The following is a 17,014-nucleotide window of genomic DNA, read 5'->3' as shown; positions in this document are numbered from 1 at the left end:
ATTCTATTCCCCTTGAAATGAATGCCAACATTTCATTTGCCTTTTTTTAAAATCACAGACTCAACCTGTAACTTAACCTTTTGGGAAACCTGGACAAAGGACTCCTAAGTCCCTCTGCACCTCTGATGTTTGAATTTTCTCCCTATTTACATAACAGTCTACACTTTTGTTCCTTTTACCAAAATGCATTATCATACATTTCCCAACACTCTATTCCATCTGCCACTTTTTGCTTATTTTTTCAATTTGTCTATGTCCTTCTGCAATCACATTGCTTCCTCAACACTACCTACCCCTCCACCTATCTTCGTATCATCTGCAAACTTTGCCACAAAGCCATCAATTCCATTATCTACATCATTGACAAACAATGTGAAAAGTAGTGGTCCCAATACTGACCCCTGAGGAACACCGCTAGTCACTGGCAGCCAACCAGAAAAGGTCCCCATGTTCCCACTCGCTACCTCCTGTCTGTCAGCCATTCCCCTCTCCATGCCAGTATCTTTCCTGTAACGCCATAAGATTTTATCTTGTTAAGCAGCCTCATGTGCGGCACCTTATCAAATGCCTTCTGAAGATCCAAGTAAGTGACATTCACTGCCTCTTCTTTGTTCACTCTGCTTGTTACTTCCTCAAAGAACCCCAACAGATTTATCAGGCAAAATTTCACTTTACAGAAACCATGCTGACTTTGACTTATTTTATCATTAGTCCCTAAGTACCCCAAAACCTCATCCTTAATAATAGCCTCTATCACTTTCCCAACCACTGAGGTTAGGGTAACTGGCTTATAATTTCCTTCCTTTTGCTTTCCTCCCTTCTTAAAGGGTGGAGTGACATTTTCAATTTTTCTAGTCCTCTGGAACCATGCTAGAATCAAGAGATTCTTGAAACATCATGACTAATGCATCCGTTATCTCTTCAGCAACCTCTTTCAGAACTCCGGGATGTTGTCATGTGGTCCAGCTGACTTAGCTACCTTAAGACCTTTAAGTTTGCCTCGCATTTTTTCCTTTGTAATGAGAATCACACTCATTTCTTCTCCCTAACACTCATAGATTTCTTGCACACTGTTAGCGTCTTTCACAGTGAAGACTGATGCAAAGTATTTAGTTCATCCACTATTTCTTTGTCCCCCATTATTACCTCACTGGCATTATTTTCTAGTGGTCCAATATCAACTCTCACCTCAGTTTTACTTTTTATATAACTGAAAAATCTTAGTATCCTGCTTGATATCGGCTAGTTTGCCCTCATATTTCATCTTTTCCCTCCTAATTTGATTTTTAGTTGACTTTTGTTGGATTTAAAAAGCTTCCCAATCATCCAACTTCCCACTCACTTTTGTTACCTTGCATGTCATTTCTTTGGCTTTTATGCAGTCCTTAACTTCCCTTGTCAGCCACTTTTTCCTACTCCTGCCATTTGAGAACAACTACTTCTGTGGGACACATCTATAGTCATAGTCATAGTCATACTTTATTGATCCCGAGGGAAATAATTAAATAATAATAAAACCATAAATAATTAAATAGTAATATATAAATTATGCCAGGAAATAAGTCCAGGACCAGCCTATTGGCTCAGGATGTCTGACCCTCCAAGGGAGGAGTTGTAAAGTTTGATGGCCACAGGCAGGAATGACTTCCTATGACGCTCTGTGTTGCATCTCGGTGGAATGAGTCTCTGGCTGAATGTACTCCTGTGCCCACCCAGTACATTATGTAGTGGATGGGAGACATTGTCCAAGATGGCATGCAACTTGGACAGCATCCTCTTTTCAGACACCACCGTCAGAGAGTCCTTTGCCTTCCTGTGCCTTCTGTGCCCAGAAATTTCAGCCACCTCTGCTCTGCTGTCAACCTCGCCAGTATCCCCGTCTGGTCCACCTGGACATGCCCCTGTAATTCCCTTTATTCCAATGCAGTACTGATACACGTGACTTGTGTTTCTCCCTCTCAGATTGCAGTATGAATTCAATCACATTATGATCACTGCCTCCTAAGGTTCTCTTAACTTAAACTCCCTAATAAAATTTGAATTATTACACAACATCCAACCTTAGATAGCTTTTCCCTGAGCAGGCCCAAGCACAAGCTGCTCTAAAAAGCCATCTCGTAGGTGTTCAACAAATTCCCCCTCTTGGGATCGACACCAACCTGATTTTCCCAGTCCCCATGCATATTGAAGTCCCCCATTACAATAGTGACGTTATCATTATTACATGTCCTTTCCTGCTCCCTTTGCAATCTCAACTCCACACCTTGGCTACTATGTGGAGGCCTATATAGGATTCCATAATGTTTTTTTCAAAACCCTTGCAGTTTCTTGAATCCACCCACAAAGATGCGACATTCTCTGTCCCTATGTCACCTCTTTCTAAAGATGTAATTCCATCTCTTACCAACAGAGCCACACCACTGCCTATCCCTTCCTGCCTGTCCTTTCGATACAAAGTATATCCTTTGATGTCAAGCTCCCAACTATGACCTTCTTTCAGCCACGATTTAGTGATACCGACCAATCTCTAACTGCACCGAGTTCGTCCACCTTATTCCGAATACTGTGCGTATTTAAATATAGCACCTGCATTCTTCGCTCTTATGAATTTTGCCTCGGGTACAATTTAACTCTTTGCACTGTCTGCATTTGTACCCAATCATTGGCTAGTCCTTCCTAACAGTTATATTACACCCATTGTCTACTTGTAAAACTGCGTGTTCATCCTCAGCTTTATCCTACTGGTTCCCATCCCTCTGACATATTAATTTAAGCCACTCCCTACAGCTCTGGTAAACCTGTCCACAAGGATATTGGTCCCCCTCAGATTAAAGTATAACCTGTCCCTTTTATACAGGTCACACCTGCTCCAGAAGGGGTTCCAATGATCCAGAAATATGAATCCCTGCCCCCCCACTCCAATTCTTCAGCCACATATTTATCTGTCACCTCATTCTATTCCAATACTCACTGTCGTGTGGCACAGACAGCAATCCCGAGATTACTACCCTTGAGGTCCTGCTTCGCAACTTCCTTCCTAATTCCCTAAACTGCAGAAGCCTCCCTTTTTTGAAACACTCAAAGGAACTTTAAGAAGTGATTTAAAACTCTGAAAAAACAGCTAAATATATACAATGCATCTCTATTCATCAGATCGTTGAACATCAGTGGCTACTAATTTGTAACCGTCCTTAAGTGTACAGTGAGTAATTATTTATACCTTTTCCAGTGCAGGAACTATCATGCACAGAAGGTTCTGACTAGCTCAGCTAAAGTTATATTATTCAATCGTGTATTGAATAACTTCAAAAATACTCAGCTGGGATTTACAGCTGGGAATAATCCATTGTATTTAATTCTGAATTAAACCAACGTGTGGCTACAGTCAGAGACAGAACTGCGTAAGTCACACTCAAACTTGGTTCGAAGGTAGCTTGACTCCTCTACGAGACTAGATTGTCACTGCAATCTTTACAGTGAATCGAGACTGAGAGAGGAGGCAACTCACAGGCCTGTAAGTGAGATTTTAAAAAAAGGAATGTTCATGGTCTTTCGCCGTGTTTCCAGTGGCCCAATCGAATAGTGTTTCATTAGTAAGAGCAAATAAAATAAGGCAGGAACAGTGGGATGGCCATTGTGTGAGTGGATCAGTGTTAGAGTAGGGAGGCTTTGGCTTGGGCCTGGTACATATGTGGTAAGCTCCTTCTTCTTCATCTTTGGTCTGTTAGTGCGTAGCTAGTACTCCGGGGCTGTGCAGTGGTATGTCAAATGCTGGGTGAGCGAGTGGTCTTTGGAGTACTGCAGGTCTGTGTCTTTTCTGCTGCCTTGCTCAAGCTTGAGTGCTCGGGTGTGGGTGCTTTTTTTTGCCGGTGGGGGGGGAAGGGAGATTGTTGCTTGCTGCCACTCACGCGCGGGAGGGAGGGGAGCTGGGGGGGCACATTTAACTGTCAATCATCCTTTGGGGGCACTCCTGTTTTTGTGGATGGTTGCGAAGGAAAAGCATTTCAGGATGTATATTGTATACATTTCTCTGACATTAGATGTACCTCTGAAACCTTTATGTGAGATGTAGGGATGCTGGGAGACTCCGGCCTCCTGGATAACCACAGCACGACCAGGTGCACCGAGCTGCAGCACCTGACAGATTGTGGTAAAGAACTGCAGCTGCAGCTCGATGACCTTCAGCTCACTCGGGAAACTGAGGAGCTGATCGACAGGAGCTACAGAGGAGCAGTCATGCCTAAGTTGCAGGAGGCAGATACCTGGGTGATGGAAAATAAATGAACAGCCAGTGCAGGGTGGCTATTCCACTCACTAATAAGTATACCGCTTTGGAAAGTGTTGGGCGGGGGGCAGAGGAACAACAAACCTGAGGGAAGCCACAGCAACCAGGTCTCTGGCTCAGAATGGAAGAAGGAACAAGAGGACTGCAGTAGCGATCGGGGAGTAGAGAAGAGATTCTGCGGACATGATAGAGACACCCATATGGTATGTCGCTTTTCAGGTGCCAGAGTCAGGGATATCTCGGTTCAGGTCCACGGCATTCTAAAGGGGAAGCAGCCAGAAGTATTGTCTCCAATGACATAGGTAGGAAAGGTGAGGAGGTCCTGAAAATGGATTTTAGGGAGCTAGGTACAAAGCTGAAAGACAGGACCTCCAGGGTAGTAATCTCTAGACTGCTACCTGTGCCACGCGGTAGTGAGGGCAAGGATAGGATGATTGGGAGATGAACGTGTGGCTGGGGAACTGGTGCAGACGGCAGGTTTCAGATTTCTGAGTTTTTGGGATCTTTTCTGGGGAAGGTATAACCTGGACAAAAGGAATGGGTTACACCTGAACCCAAGAGGGTCCAATATCCTTGCAGGCAGGTTTGCGAGAATTAGTTTAAACTAATTTAGCAGTGGGATGGGAAACTGAGTGATGGGGTTGAGGATGAGGCTGGAAAATCACAGATGTCATTCCACTCTTCAACAAGGGAGGGAGGTAGAAGAAAGGAAAGTATAGGTCAGCTAGCCTGACCTGAGGCTGCTTCGCAAAATAAGGGCCATGGTACTGCAGGAAATAAAATAGCATGGATAGAGCATTGGCTGATTGGCAACAGGCAAAGAGTGGAATAAAAGGACCCTTTTCTGATTGACTCTCAGTGACTCGTGGTGTTCTACAGGGGTTGGTGTTGGGACCACTTCATTTTACATTGAATGTCTAAGATTTGGATGATGGAACTGATGGCTTTGTGGCCAAGTTTGTGGATGATACGAAGACAGGTGGAGGGGCAGGTAGTGTTGAGGAATCAGGGAGGCTATAGAAAGATTTAGACAGATTAGGAGAATGGGCAAAGAAATGGCAGATGGAATACAGTGTTAGGAACTGTATGGTAACATACTTTGGTAGAAGGAATAAAAGTGTAGACTATTTTCTAAACAGAGAAAATTAAAAAATATGAGGCTTTGTGCAGGAGTCCCTAAAGGTTAACTTGCAGGTTGAGTCTGTGATGAGGAAGGCAAATGTGATGTTAGCATTCATTTCCAGAGAACTAGAATATAAAAACAAGGATGCAATGTTGAGACTTTATAAAGCACTGGTGAGGCCTCACTTGGAGTATTTTGATCAGTTTTGTGCTTCTTATCTAGGAAAGCATGTGCTGACATTGGAGAAGGCTCAAAGGTAGTTCACAAAAATAATTCCAGGAACAAAGGCTTATCGTATGAACAACCCTTCAAGCCACACCATCCCAGCAATCCCCAACAAACCCAACTGACCCCAACCTGATCACGGGACAATTTACAATGATCAATTAACCTACCCTGTGAGAGGAAACTGGAGCACCTGGAGAAAACCCACACAGTCCACAGGAGGACGTATAGAAACTCCTTACAGAATGGCGACAGAATTGATCTCCAAACTACGAAGCTGTAATAACATTATGCTAGTTGCTACACCACCCTGGTACCCACCTTGAAACTTGAAGGAAGAAACTAAATCTAAATATTCAAAGACTATCACATTGGGTCATTATCACTTGAAAGGACAGGCACCTGTTTTTACACTCAGTGTACACCTAAGGTACACCTGTTCATTAATGCAAATATCTAATCCGCCAATCACATGGCAGTACCTCAATGCATAAAAGCATGCAGACATGGTCAAGAGGTTCAGATCTGGTTCAACCCAAAGATCATTATTAGGAAGAAATGTGATCTAAGTGACTTTGACTGTAGAATGATTGTTGGTGCCAGACAGGATAGTTTGAGTTATTTCAGAAACTGCTATTTTCTGGGATTTCCATGCACAACAGTCTCTACAGCTTACAGAGAATGGTGAAAAAGAATAAATAAACATCCAGTGAGTGGCAGTTCTGTGCGGGAAGACGCCTTGTTGATGAGAGAGGACAGAGGAGAATGGCCAGACTGGTTCAAGCTGACGGGAAGGCGACAGTAACTCATTAACCACTGAAACTAAAGAGCAGTTCACCTACCCTCAGTTCAAGTGCAGCATCAGAACGACGGTGCGGCCAGCTCATACTCACCATTTGCAGTTTGATGAGTGCACACACAGACTTCCTCTTCAGCGCTGCAAAGCTGGTGCTGAACGTCTTCCGTACACAGCTGATCCTCTGCGTAGACTGCTGCGAGGTTTGCTCCAGCCCAGACGCGGACCGGCATATTGCAGGGACTTTGGATCTTGCGCAGAAGAGCTTCTTGACGGACTCACTAGTTGGAGGAAGTGATCAAAAGTTAACTTCGTTTTTATTGTTAGCGCTGAGTTCACAAGCTTGGCGATCATGACACACGACAGGGAGCTTGTGGTTTGACTCCCAGCTGTTTGGTATTTGTAAACAAAAGAGATTCTACAGATGCTAGAAACCTTGAACAACACACACAAAATGCTGGAGGAACTCAGCAAGTCAAGCAGCATGTATGGAGGGGAATAAACAGTCAACGTTTTGAGCCGAGACCCTTCATCAGGACAGATAATTTCCCCTTTTGATAATAGACCTGATGAAAGGTCTCAGCCTGAAACATTAATTGTTTATTCCTCTCCACAGACACCGCTTGACCTGCTGAGTTCCTCCAGCATTTTGTGCATGGTGTTTGATATCTGTATAGACTGTGCCCACAGGTCATAACTTACTGATCTCACTGAGTTATTGCAGAGGAAAGTAAACTAGAGGCAACCAAGCTAGTTCAGACCAAATTGGCTCAGCTCAGACCAGCTTAAACAGCTCGGTGCAGACTGCTCACTCAGATAAGCTCAGACAAGTTCCACTCAAATTAGAATAAGAACCAGGTTTAATATCACCAGCATGTATCGTGAAATTTGTTAATGATGCAGCAGTGCAATGAAATACATGATAAATAAATATAGAGGAAAACACTGAGTTGCATTAAGATTATACGCGTCTATTAAATAGTTAAGTTAAAATAAGTTGTGTAAAACTACAAATAAAACCAATAGTGAGATAGTGTCCACAAGTTCAATGTCCATTCAAAGGTCGGATTGCAGAGGGGAAGAAGCTGTTCCTGAATCACTGAGTGTGTGTCTTTAGGCTCCTGTACCTCCTTCCTGATGGTAGCAATGAGAAGAGGCCATGTGCTGGGTGATGGGGGTCCTCAGTGATGGATGACACTTTCCTAAGGAACTGCTCCTTGAAGATGTTTTGGATACAATAGAGGCTAGTACCCATGATGGAGCTGATTAATTTTACGAGTTTCTGCAACCTACTTCAATCTTGTGCAGTAGCACCCCCATACCAGATGGTGATGCAGCCAGTCAGAATGCTCTCCATGATGCACTTGTAGAAGTTCTCGAGTGTTTTAGTTGACAAACCAAACCTGTTCAAACTCCTAAAACAATAAACACAGCAGGCCAGGCAGCATCTATGGAAAACAGTCGACGTTTCCGGCCAAGACCCTCCAGCACCTGCAGATTTTCTCTTGGTCCTGAAGAAATACAGCCGCTGTCACCGGTTCCTTATAGCTGCATCGATATGTTGGGTCCAGGTTAGGTCGTCGGAGATACTGACACTGAGGAACTTGAAGTTGCTCTCTCTCCCCACTTCTGATCCCTCTGTGAGGATTGGTTTGTGTTCCCTTGTCCTACCCTTTCTGAACTCCACTATCAGTTCTTTGGTCTTGCTGACGTTGAGTGCAAGATCGTTGCTGCGGCACTACTCAACCAGCTGGTATATCTCGCTCCTGTACACCCCCCCATTTCATCTGCATCTCAGATTCTGCCAACAATGGTTGTATCATCAGCATTTGAGCTATGCCTAGCCACACAGTCATGGATATAGAGAGAATAGAGCAGTGGGCTAAACACACACCCCTGAGGTCTTACTAGCTCTTCTTTCAGTTAGTCCTGACGAAGGGTCTTGGCCTGAAACATCGACTGTACCTCTTCCTAGAGATACTGCCTGGCCTGCTGCGTTCACCAGCAACTTTGATGTGTGTTGCCTGAAATTCCAGCATCTGCAGATTTTCTCATGTTCCCTGAAGTGTGCCAGTGTTGAATGGATCAGACCAGCTTAGCTTCAGTTCAAACCAGGTCACTCAGCTGAAACTAGACCCACATATTCAGCTACAAGGAGGACAAGTTACACCACAGATTGCACTTGTTGACTCAATAGAGGTGTACAAGATAGGAGGCATAGATCAAATGGATAGTCAGGGCAAAAATGACTAGTAGAAGGGAACATAATTTTAAGGTGATTTGAGGAAAATATAGGGGGATGTCAGAGGTAGGTTTATTATACAGAGTGATGGAACGCCCTGCCGGGGTGGTGGTAGAGGCAAATACATTAGGGGCATTTAAGAGACTCTTAGATAGATACATGCATGAAAGAAAAACCCTCTATGTAGGAGGGAAGGGCTAGATTGATCTTGGAGTAAGTTAAGAGGCTGACAGAACATTGTTGGCTGAAGGGCCTGTTTTATGCCTTCATTCTAAGGATAAATCCCATTCCTGAAATATGGAATACACAGTATATGAATTCTGCATCATGTCTTTCAGCTGGACTCTCATAGAGCCATAGAAAACTATAGCACAGAAACAGGCTATTCAGCCTATCTAGTCAATGCCAGCCTGGTCTACTGCCCCATCCCATCTAATCCAAGCTTCTCTTGAATGTTATAATTGACTCTGTTGAATCAATATTCAAAACATTTTAAAGGCCGAAAGTGTGTTTTTCATTATAATGTAAGATTACGTAGAGGAACTGAATATATTCTATTGTATGACGTTTGGTAAACTGCCACAACAGAACACTGTTAGTTAAGAGTTAGTGCTTTTAGTAAAGAATGTTATGCTAACAGTTAACTATTAGTTAGTCTACAGCCTACAACACAAAGGATTCTTCAGGAACTGTACTTTTTTTTCAGAATAATCCTAAATGAGTCAGGCTTTAACGTGTTGGAAGTACATAGCTACCCATCTTGCAAGGATGGATTGGAATCCCAAGGCCAGATGCTTCAGTTGTAGGGGGTGACTGAGATATGATTGTCAGGTGAAGAGCTCACCATTCTCAGGCTGAAGTCTCACTTACACAATGTGCATGAGATGCTCAATGAACAATATCGCCAACATCCCCAGTGAAGCTGTTGCAATCCCTTTGCAAGGAAAATCCTTCATTCCACCAGATTCTTCCCTCAGTGCAAAGAAAAATTTAACTGCACAAAGTGCAAAGGATCATCATACAGACTCGCTGAAAATCTGACTAAGTCTCACCTCTGTAGTATTTATAAAGATTAATAAAAACACACTTGCCCTGATCTTTACAAATTTCATAAGGCTGATTCAATTTTAAAGACAAAGAGAAACCTAGACTAATGCCAAGCAACACACAAAAAAGTTGCTGGCGAACGCAGCAGGCCAGGCAGCATCTGTAGGAAGAGGTGCAGTCGACGTTTCAGGCCGAGACCCTTCGTCAGGACTAACTGAAGGAGGAGTGAGTAAGGGATTTGAAAGCTGGAGGGGGATGGGGAGATCCAAAATGATAGGAGAAGACAGGAGGGGGAGGGATAGAGCCGAGAGCTGGACAGGTGATAGGCAAAAGGGATACGAGAGAATCATGGGACAGGAGGTCCGGGAAGAAAGACAAGGGGGCGGGGATGGCAAGGGGTATATTCAGAGGGACAGAGGGAGAAAAAGGAGAGTGAGAGAAAGAATGTGTGTATAAAAATAAGTAACAGATGGGGTATGAGGGGCAAACCCCATCCGTGGGGCATTAGTGGGGCATTAGCGGAAGTTAGAGAAGTCGATGTTCATGCCATCAGGTTGGAGGCTACCCAGACGGAATATAAGGTGTTGTTCCTCCAACCTGAGTGTGGCTTCATCTTTACAGTAGAAGAGGCCGTGGACAGACATGTCAGAATGGGAATGGGACGTGGAATTAAAATGTGTGGCCACTGGGAGATCCTGCTTTCTCTGGCGGACAGAGCGTAGGTGTTCAGCAAAGCGGTCTCCCAGTCTGCGTCGGGTCTCACCAATATATAAAAGGCCACATCGGGAGCACCGGACGCAGTATATCACCCCAGTCGACTCACAGGTGAAGTGTCGCCTCACCTGGAAGGCCTGTTTGGGGCCCTGAATGGTGGTAAGGGAGGAAGTGTAAGGGCATGTGTAGCACTTGTTCCGCTTACACGAATAAGTGCCAGGAGGGAGATCAGTGGGGAGGGATGGGGGGGACGAGTGGACAAGGGAGTTGCGTAGGGAGCGATCCCTGCGGAATGCAGAGAGACGGGGGGTAGGGAAAGATGTGCTTAGTGGTGGGATCCCGTTGGAGGTGGCGGAAGTTACGGAGAATAATATGTTCGACTTCACGGCACCTTGTCCCTATTCCAACCTCACTCCTTCACAACGCTCTGCTCTCCACTCCCTCTGCACTAATCCTAACCTTATTATTAAACCGGCCGATTAGGGGGGTGCTGTTGTAGTCTGGCGCACTGACCTCTACCTTGCCGAGGCACAGCGACAACTCACGGATACCTCCTCTTATTTACCCCTCGATCGTGACCCCACTAAGGAGCACCAGGCCATTGTCTCCCACACCATCACCGACTTCATCCGCTCAGGGGATCTCCCATCCACTGCTACCAACCTTATAGTTCCCACACCTCGCACTTCCCGTTTCTACCTCCTACCCAAGATCCACAAACCTGCCTGTCCTGGCCGACCTATTGTCTCAGCTTGCTCCTGCCCCACCAAACTCGTTTCTGCATACCTCGACACGGTTTTATCCCCCCTTGTTCAATCCCTTCCTACCTATGTTCGTGACACTTCTCACGCTCTTAAACTTTTCAATGATTTTAAGTTCCCTGGCCCCCACCGCTTTATTTTCACCATGGACGTCCAGTCCCTATATACTTCCATCCCCCATCAGGAAGGTCTCAAAGCTCTATGCTTCTTTTTGGATTCCAGACCTAATCAGTTCCCCTCTACCACCACTCTGCTCCGTCTAGCGGAATTAGTCCTCAACTCTTAATAATTTCTCCTTTGGCTCCTCCCACTTCCTCCAAACTAAAGGTGTAGCTATGGGCACCCGTATGGGTCCTAGCTATGCCTGCCTTTTTGTTGGCTTTGTGGAACAATCTATGTTCCATGCCTATTCTGGTATCTCCCCCACTTTTCCTTCACTACATCGACGACTGCATTGGCGCTGCTTCCTGCACGCATGCAGACTCGTTGACTTTATTAACTTCGCCTCCAACTTTCACCCTGCCCTCAAGTTTACCTGGTCCATTTCCGACACCTCCCTCCCCTTTCTAGATCTTTCTGTCTCTGTCTCTGGAGACAGCTTATCCACTGATATCTACTATAAGCCTACTGACTCTCACAGCTATCTGGACTATTCCTCTTCTCACCCTGTCTCTTGGAAAAACGCCATCCCCTTCTCGCAATTCCTCCGTCTCCGCCGCATCTGCTCTCAGGATGAGGCTTTTCATTCTAGGACGAGGGAGATGTCTTCCTTTTTTAAAGAAAGGGGCTTCCCTTCCTCCACTATCAACTCTGCTCTTAAACGCATCTCCCCCATTTCACGTACATCTGCTCTCACTCCATCCTCCTGCCACCCCACTAGGAATAGGGTTCCCCTGGTCCTCACCTACCACCCCACCAGCCTCCGGGTCCAACATATTATTCTCCGTAACTTCCGCCACCTCCAACGGGATCCCACCACTAAGCACATCTTTCCCTCCCCCCCCCTCTGCATTCCGCAGGGATCGCTCCCTAAGCAACTCCCTTGTCCATTCGTCCCCCCAATACCTCCCCACTGATCTCCCTCCTGGCACTTATCCTTGTAAGCGGAACAAGTGCTACACATGCCCTTACACTTCCTCCCTTACCACCATTCAGGGCCCCAAACAGTCCTTCCAGGTGAGGCAACACTTCACCATGTGAGTCGGTTGGGGTGATATGCTGCGTCCGGTGCTCCTGATGTGGCCTTTTATATATTGGCGAGACCCGATGCAGACTGGGAGACCGCTTTGCTGAACATCTACGCTCTGTCCACCAGAGAAAGCAGGATCTCCCAGTGGCCACACATTTTAATTCCACGTCCCATTCCCATTCTGACATGTCCGTCCACGGCCTCCTCTACTGTAAAGATGAAGCCACACTCAGGTTGGAGGAACAACACCTTATATTCCGTCTGGGTAGCCTCCAACCTGATGGCATGAACATCGACTTCTCTAACTTCCGCTAATGCCCCACCTCCCCCTCGTACCCCATCTGTTACTTATTTTTATACACACATTCTTTCTCTCACTCTCCTTTTTCTCCCTCTGTCTCTCTGAATATACCCCTTGCCATCCTCTGGTCCCCACCCCCCCTTGTCTTTCTTCCCGGACCTCCTGTCCCATGATCCTCTCGTATCCCTTTTGCCTATCACCTGTCCAGCTCTTGGCTCCATCCCTCCTCCTCCTGTCTTCTCCTATCATTTTGGATCTCCCCCTCCCCCTCCAACTTTCAAATCCCTTACTCACTCTTCCTTCAGTTAGTCCTGACGAAGGGTCTCAGCCTGAAACGTCGACTGTACCTCTTCCTAGAGATGCTGCCTGGCCTGCTGCGTTCACCAGCAACTTTTATGTGTGTTGCTTGAATTTGCAGCATCTGCAGAATTCCTGTTGTTAGACTAATGCCAAGAACATTTTAATGCAAAGACCCACAAGGGAGCTCGTTATTAATAAAATGTTATGTGTTAATTAACCTCTTAATGGATGTTATAGTTATTAATAATACATACAGCTTCAAGGCAGCCATTCTGCAAGAATGAGTGGAACATTCCTCAACCCAATAGGCCAGAGAAGAAAACTGAAGTCAGGTTTCTGCTAACCTCAAATTACCCAGTTTGTACAAAAACCTACTGGAACAAAAGAAACTAAAATCTCAATTACTTTCCTTGTAGCTGTGACTCAATTATTACCCCCTGCAGATAGAAAGCTCATACACGAAACATAATGATCTTGGTATCAGAGATTCTCTTTATGTTGGGCGAGCGCATAGATGGCCTGAGACTTCATGCATCAGAATTTGAAGAACTTGGCAAACCTTACTGCCCCTAAAAACATTTCTTTGACATGTACCTCATGAAGTGTGGTGTACTGAAGAAATGTTCCTCATTTCTCAAGGATAGAAAAAAAAAGAAATCTGTCCTCATCAGCAAAGTGGATAAGAAGTGGACCAAGCACATAGACATCGCAAGCACGAAAGCTCACCAGCCCCTCTACTTTGTTAGAAGACTGAGCAAGCTCACCATGTCCCCAGTGACTCTTACAAGTGTCTACAGAAGTGCATCACAGCTTGGTGTGACAACAACTCTGCCCATGACTGCAAGAAACTGAAGAGGAATGTGAACACAGCCAGTCCACCAAGCAAACCAGCCTCTGTTCCACTGACTGCCTCAGGAAAGCAACCAACATAATCAAGGGCTCCTCCCAACCCTGTCATTCTCTCTTCTCTGCTCTCCCATCGGGCAGGAAAGACCAAGACTTGAAAACAGATACACCAGGCTCCAAAGTTGTTTCCATTCCACTATTATCAGACCTTGAATGGACCTCCCAGATGCTAAAAGGTGAACTTTTGATCTCCCTATTTGCCCCATTACAGTGTTTGCATTTTATTCGTCCATCTTCACTGCACTTTTTCTGTAACCGTAACATAACATTCTGTATTCTATTTTCCTTTTTATAACCTCAATATACTTACGTGTGGAATGATCTGCAAAGTCTCACCAATGAAAGCTTTTCCTGTATCTCAGTACATGTGACAATAATAAACCAGTACATATCCAAAGGTGACACAAAATACAAAGTTCAACTTCAGATGTGTGAGAATTGATAGCACATTCCAGACAGGAATATTCCACATACGGCAACCGGTAAATGGGACCTTGCACGATTGATCATTATTCAAATACGGCAGCTCATTCCCCACCCTCACCACACACTGAGTGAAGAAGTTCACACTAAACATTTCACCTTTCACCCTTAACCTATGACCTCTAGTTCCAGTCTCACTCAACTTCTGTGGGAAAAACCTGTTTGTATCTAACTTATTTATACCCCTCATAATGTTGCATACCTCTATCAAATCGCCCCTACATTCCAGACAATAAAGTCCTAACCTATTCAACCTTTCCCTAAAACTCAGTTCCTCAAGTCCTGGCAACATCCTTCTAAATTTTCTCTGCACACTTCCAATCTCATTGATAGCTTTTCTGTCGGCAGGCGATCAGAACTGCACACAATACTCCAAACTAGATGTAATCAGCATCTTATACAACTTCAATATAACAGTATAACTTCAATTGTCCACCTGTACTCAACATTTTGATTCATGAAGGCCAAAGTGCCAAAAACTCTCTGTGACGCCACTTTCAAGGAATTACGCATCTCGGCAACTTACTGAGACGACAGGCCACATCACTTACTTTCTGGATTCCTGCAGCAGCTGGCTGGCATTCTCCAGCGACTGGTTGAGTTTGGCCTTATTGATCCAGCCCATCAAGTCGTACCTCACAGGGCACGTGCCAAGTTGGTGGGCGATCACAAACTGCTGCTCCTGCTCGCATCTCCGTATCGGCTGCTTCTCTGTGAATACAAAATCACCCAATAGTTTCATCCATCAGCTCTCAAGAACTACAGAACCTCTGAAGGCTTATTGATGGGATTAGCCATCTATTCGTGAGAAGGGCAAAGGGGGAGGAATGTTACAGAGCAGCAGAGATTCTGCAGATACTGCGAACCTTGAGGAACACTGTGAAAGAACCGGTTGGCAATGTTAATTCTCCTGCTAACCTTGCCCTTTTCCCCAGTCAGTCAACCCTCCTCGTTCTGTCCCTGGTCGAGTTTCCCCACTAGTTCACACACTTTGCTCTCCTGTGCTGCAGTGCTTGGGAGTTCACCATTTACACACCCCGACAGCAAAACAATCGCTGTCTCGGCTTACAACCTACTGAAAAATAAAGATTTTAGGCACAGGCATTCCAAACAGCTTCATTTATTATCGGTCACATGGTTATATTGGTTTGTAGACAGCAGAAAGACAGTTTGGGGCGTCCTGAAATAATACAGTACCTGAGTTAGTGGGAGCAGGCATACCACACCCGACACAGGCAACACCACTGGTGGATGGGGGGTGTGTATTATTCTCTTATGCTCATCTGAGCATGTGGACACTGGTCTATGGGTTTAACTAAGGCATTTGTTGTGAAATAAAACTGTGGGGTGTTATAATACCTATTTAAAATGTTCCAATTTTTCAACTGAAATAATTCTTATGGTCTGGTCAGGTGAGAGCCCACTCCCCGCCCCCCCCCAGACCAACAGTAGAATTCCCTGGTCCTTCTCGGCCGGATGGCGGCAGAATGAGACGTGCAGTCTGGATGTGCTGGACGGCTGTGGAGGGTGGGGTTGACGGTCGGTGAATAGTTATGTTGGAAAGTTGAAGGTAAAGTGTGTTAAGAATTTCTGCACGTGTTTGTTTCCATTTGTAAATGCTTCTTTTACTTCAGAACTTTGGAGTAGCTTTAGCATTTTTCCCCCTGGCACGGCCTGCCATCTGTTTCTCCCCCAGCTGGTGACCCTCATCGGCATGCCTACCCACACCTGCTAGCGAGGTGTGGCACATGGTGGCATGGTAAGCCGAAAAGGGGTGAAGACATTTAAAAACAGCGGCGCTGCGCTCACGGAAGATCAGGGTAAAGCCAAATGCTCCAGCGATGGAGTTTCCTGAGGACGGACGGGGGGACACGATGGGGTCCGAGGACGAGTACGTTGCCCTAGGTGCAGGGCCTTAGACACATCGCGGTCCTTCTGAGGAGCCGCGGAGGTCTGTGGGGATGTCGCAGCTGGCAGCTCTTCCTGGCCAGGTCCTGTCCGTGTAGGAGGCCCGGGGAGAAATGCTTCTGCAGGAGCTACGAACCAGCCTGATCACAGCTCCACCACTGGAGACCCAGGAGCACCCACCGCATCAGGGTCTCCGAGGTTCATAGCGTCTCCAGATCTCTCAGAGAGCAGCAGCCCGAGAATGCTGCTTCCACCACCAGCACCCCCACACTCTCTCTTATCTGGGCCTCCTGGTATGCAGGCCCAGCCTTCAGAGCCACCACAGGCGCCTTCCCAGCAACTGGTGTCTGCACCTGAACCAAGACGCCGAGACTTTGCCTAGAGGTCATCGCCCAAGATGTCAGTCTTCCAAGAGGGTGAGGATATCGAGAATTAACTTCTGTGGTTCGAATGGCTGGCCAAGATGTGGGCGTGTGTCTCATCCCTCTCCTGACTGGTAGAGCGTTGAAGACTACTCGGCCACGGATGAGGAAAGATTCAACTGTTACTCTGACCGCTCTGGGCAAAATTCGACATATCGCCGGAGACCTATCGACTGAGGTTCCGGGGGAGATCTGTGCCAATTGGGGAGTCACTAAAGGAGACCTACCACCACCTGAAAGGACTCTTCCGGCACTGGATAAGGCCAGAGGTCCACGGTAAGGAAGAGATCGGCGAATTCATCATCCTCTAGG

At 45.9% G+C, this 17,014-nt stretch overlaps 1 protein-coding gene across 6 annotated transcripts in view; it reads right to left on the bottom strand.

Annotated features, from left to right (window-relative positions):
- The window catches only part of LOC134338586 (unconventional myosin-XVIIIb-like), a 471,306-nt gene that overhangs the window by 188,606 nt on the left and 265,686 nt on the right, over positions 1-17,014 (bottom strand). For all 6 annotated transcript variants that reach the window (XM_063034529.1, XM_063034531.1, XM_063034532.1 and 3 more), the window contains 2 exons: positions 14,924-15,083; positions 6,527-6,710 (listed from right to left, as the gene is read on the bottom strand). In XM_063034529.1, the coding sequence (XP_062890599.1) occupies positions 6,527-6,710; positions 14,924-15,083 (344 nt within the window). The remainder of the gene's footprint in view (positions 1-6,526; positions 6,711-14,923; positions 15,084-17,014) is intronic.

Source organism: Mobula hypostoma, chromosome 27 (genome assembly GCF_963921235.1).
Source record: "Mobula hypostoma chromosome 27, sMobHyp1.1, whole genome shotgun sequence".
Classification (NCBI taxonomy): Eukaryota; Metazoa; Chordata; class Chondrichthyes; order Myliobatiformes; family Myliobatidae; genus Mobula; species Mobula hypostoma.
This window is presented reverse-complemented; position numbering and strand designations above follow the sequence as displayed.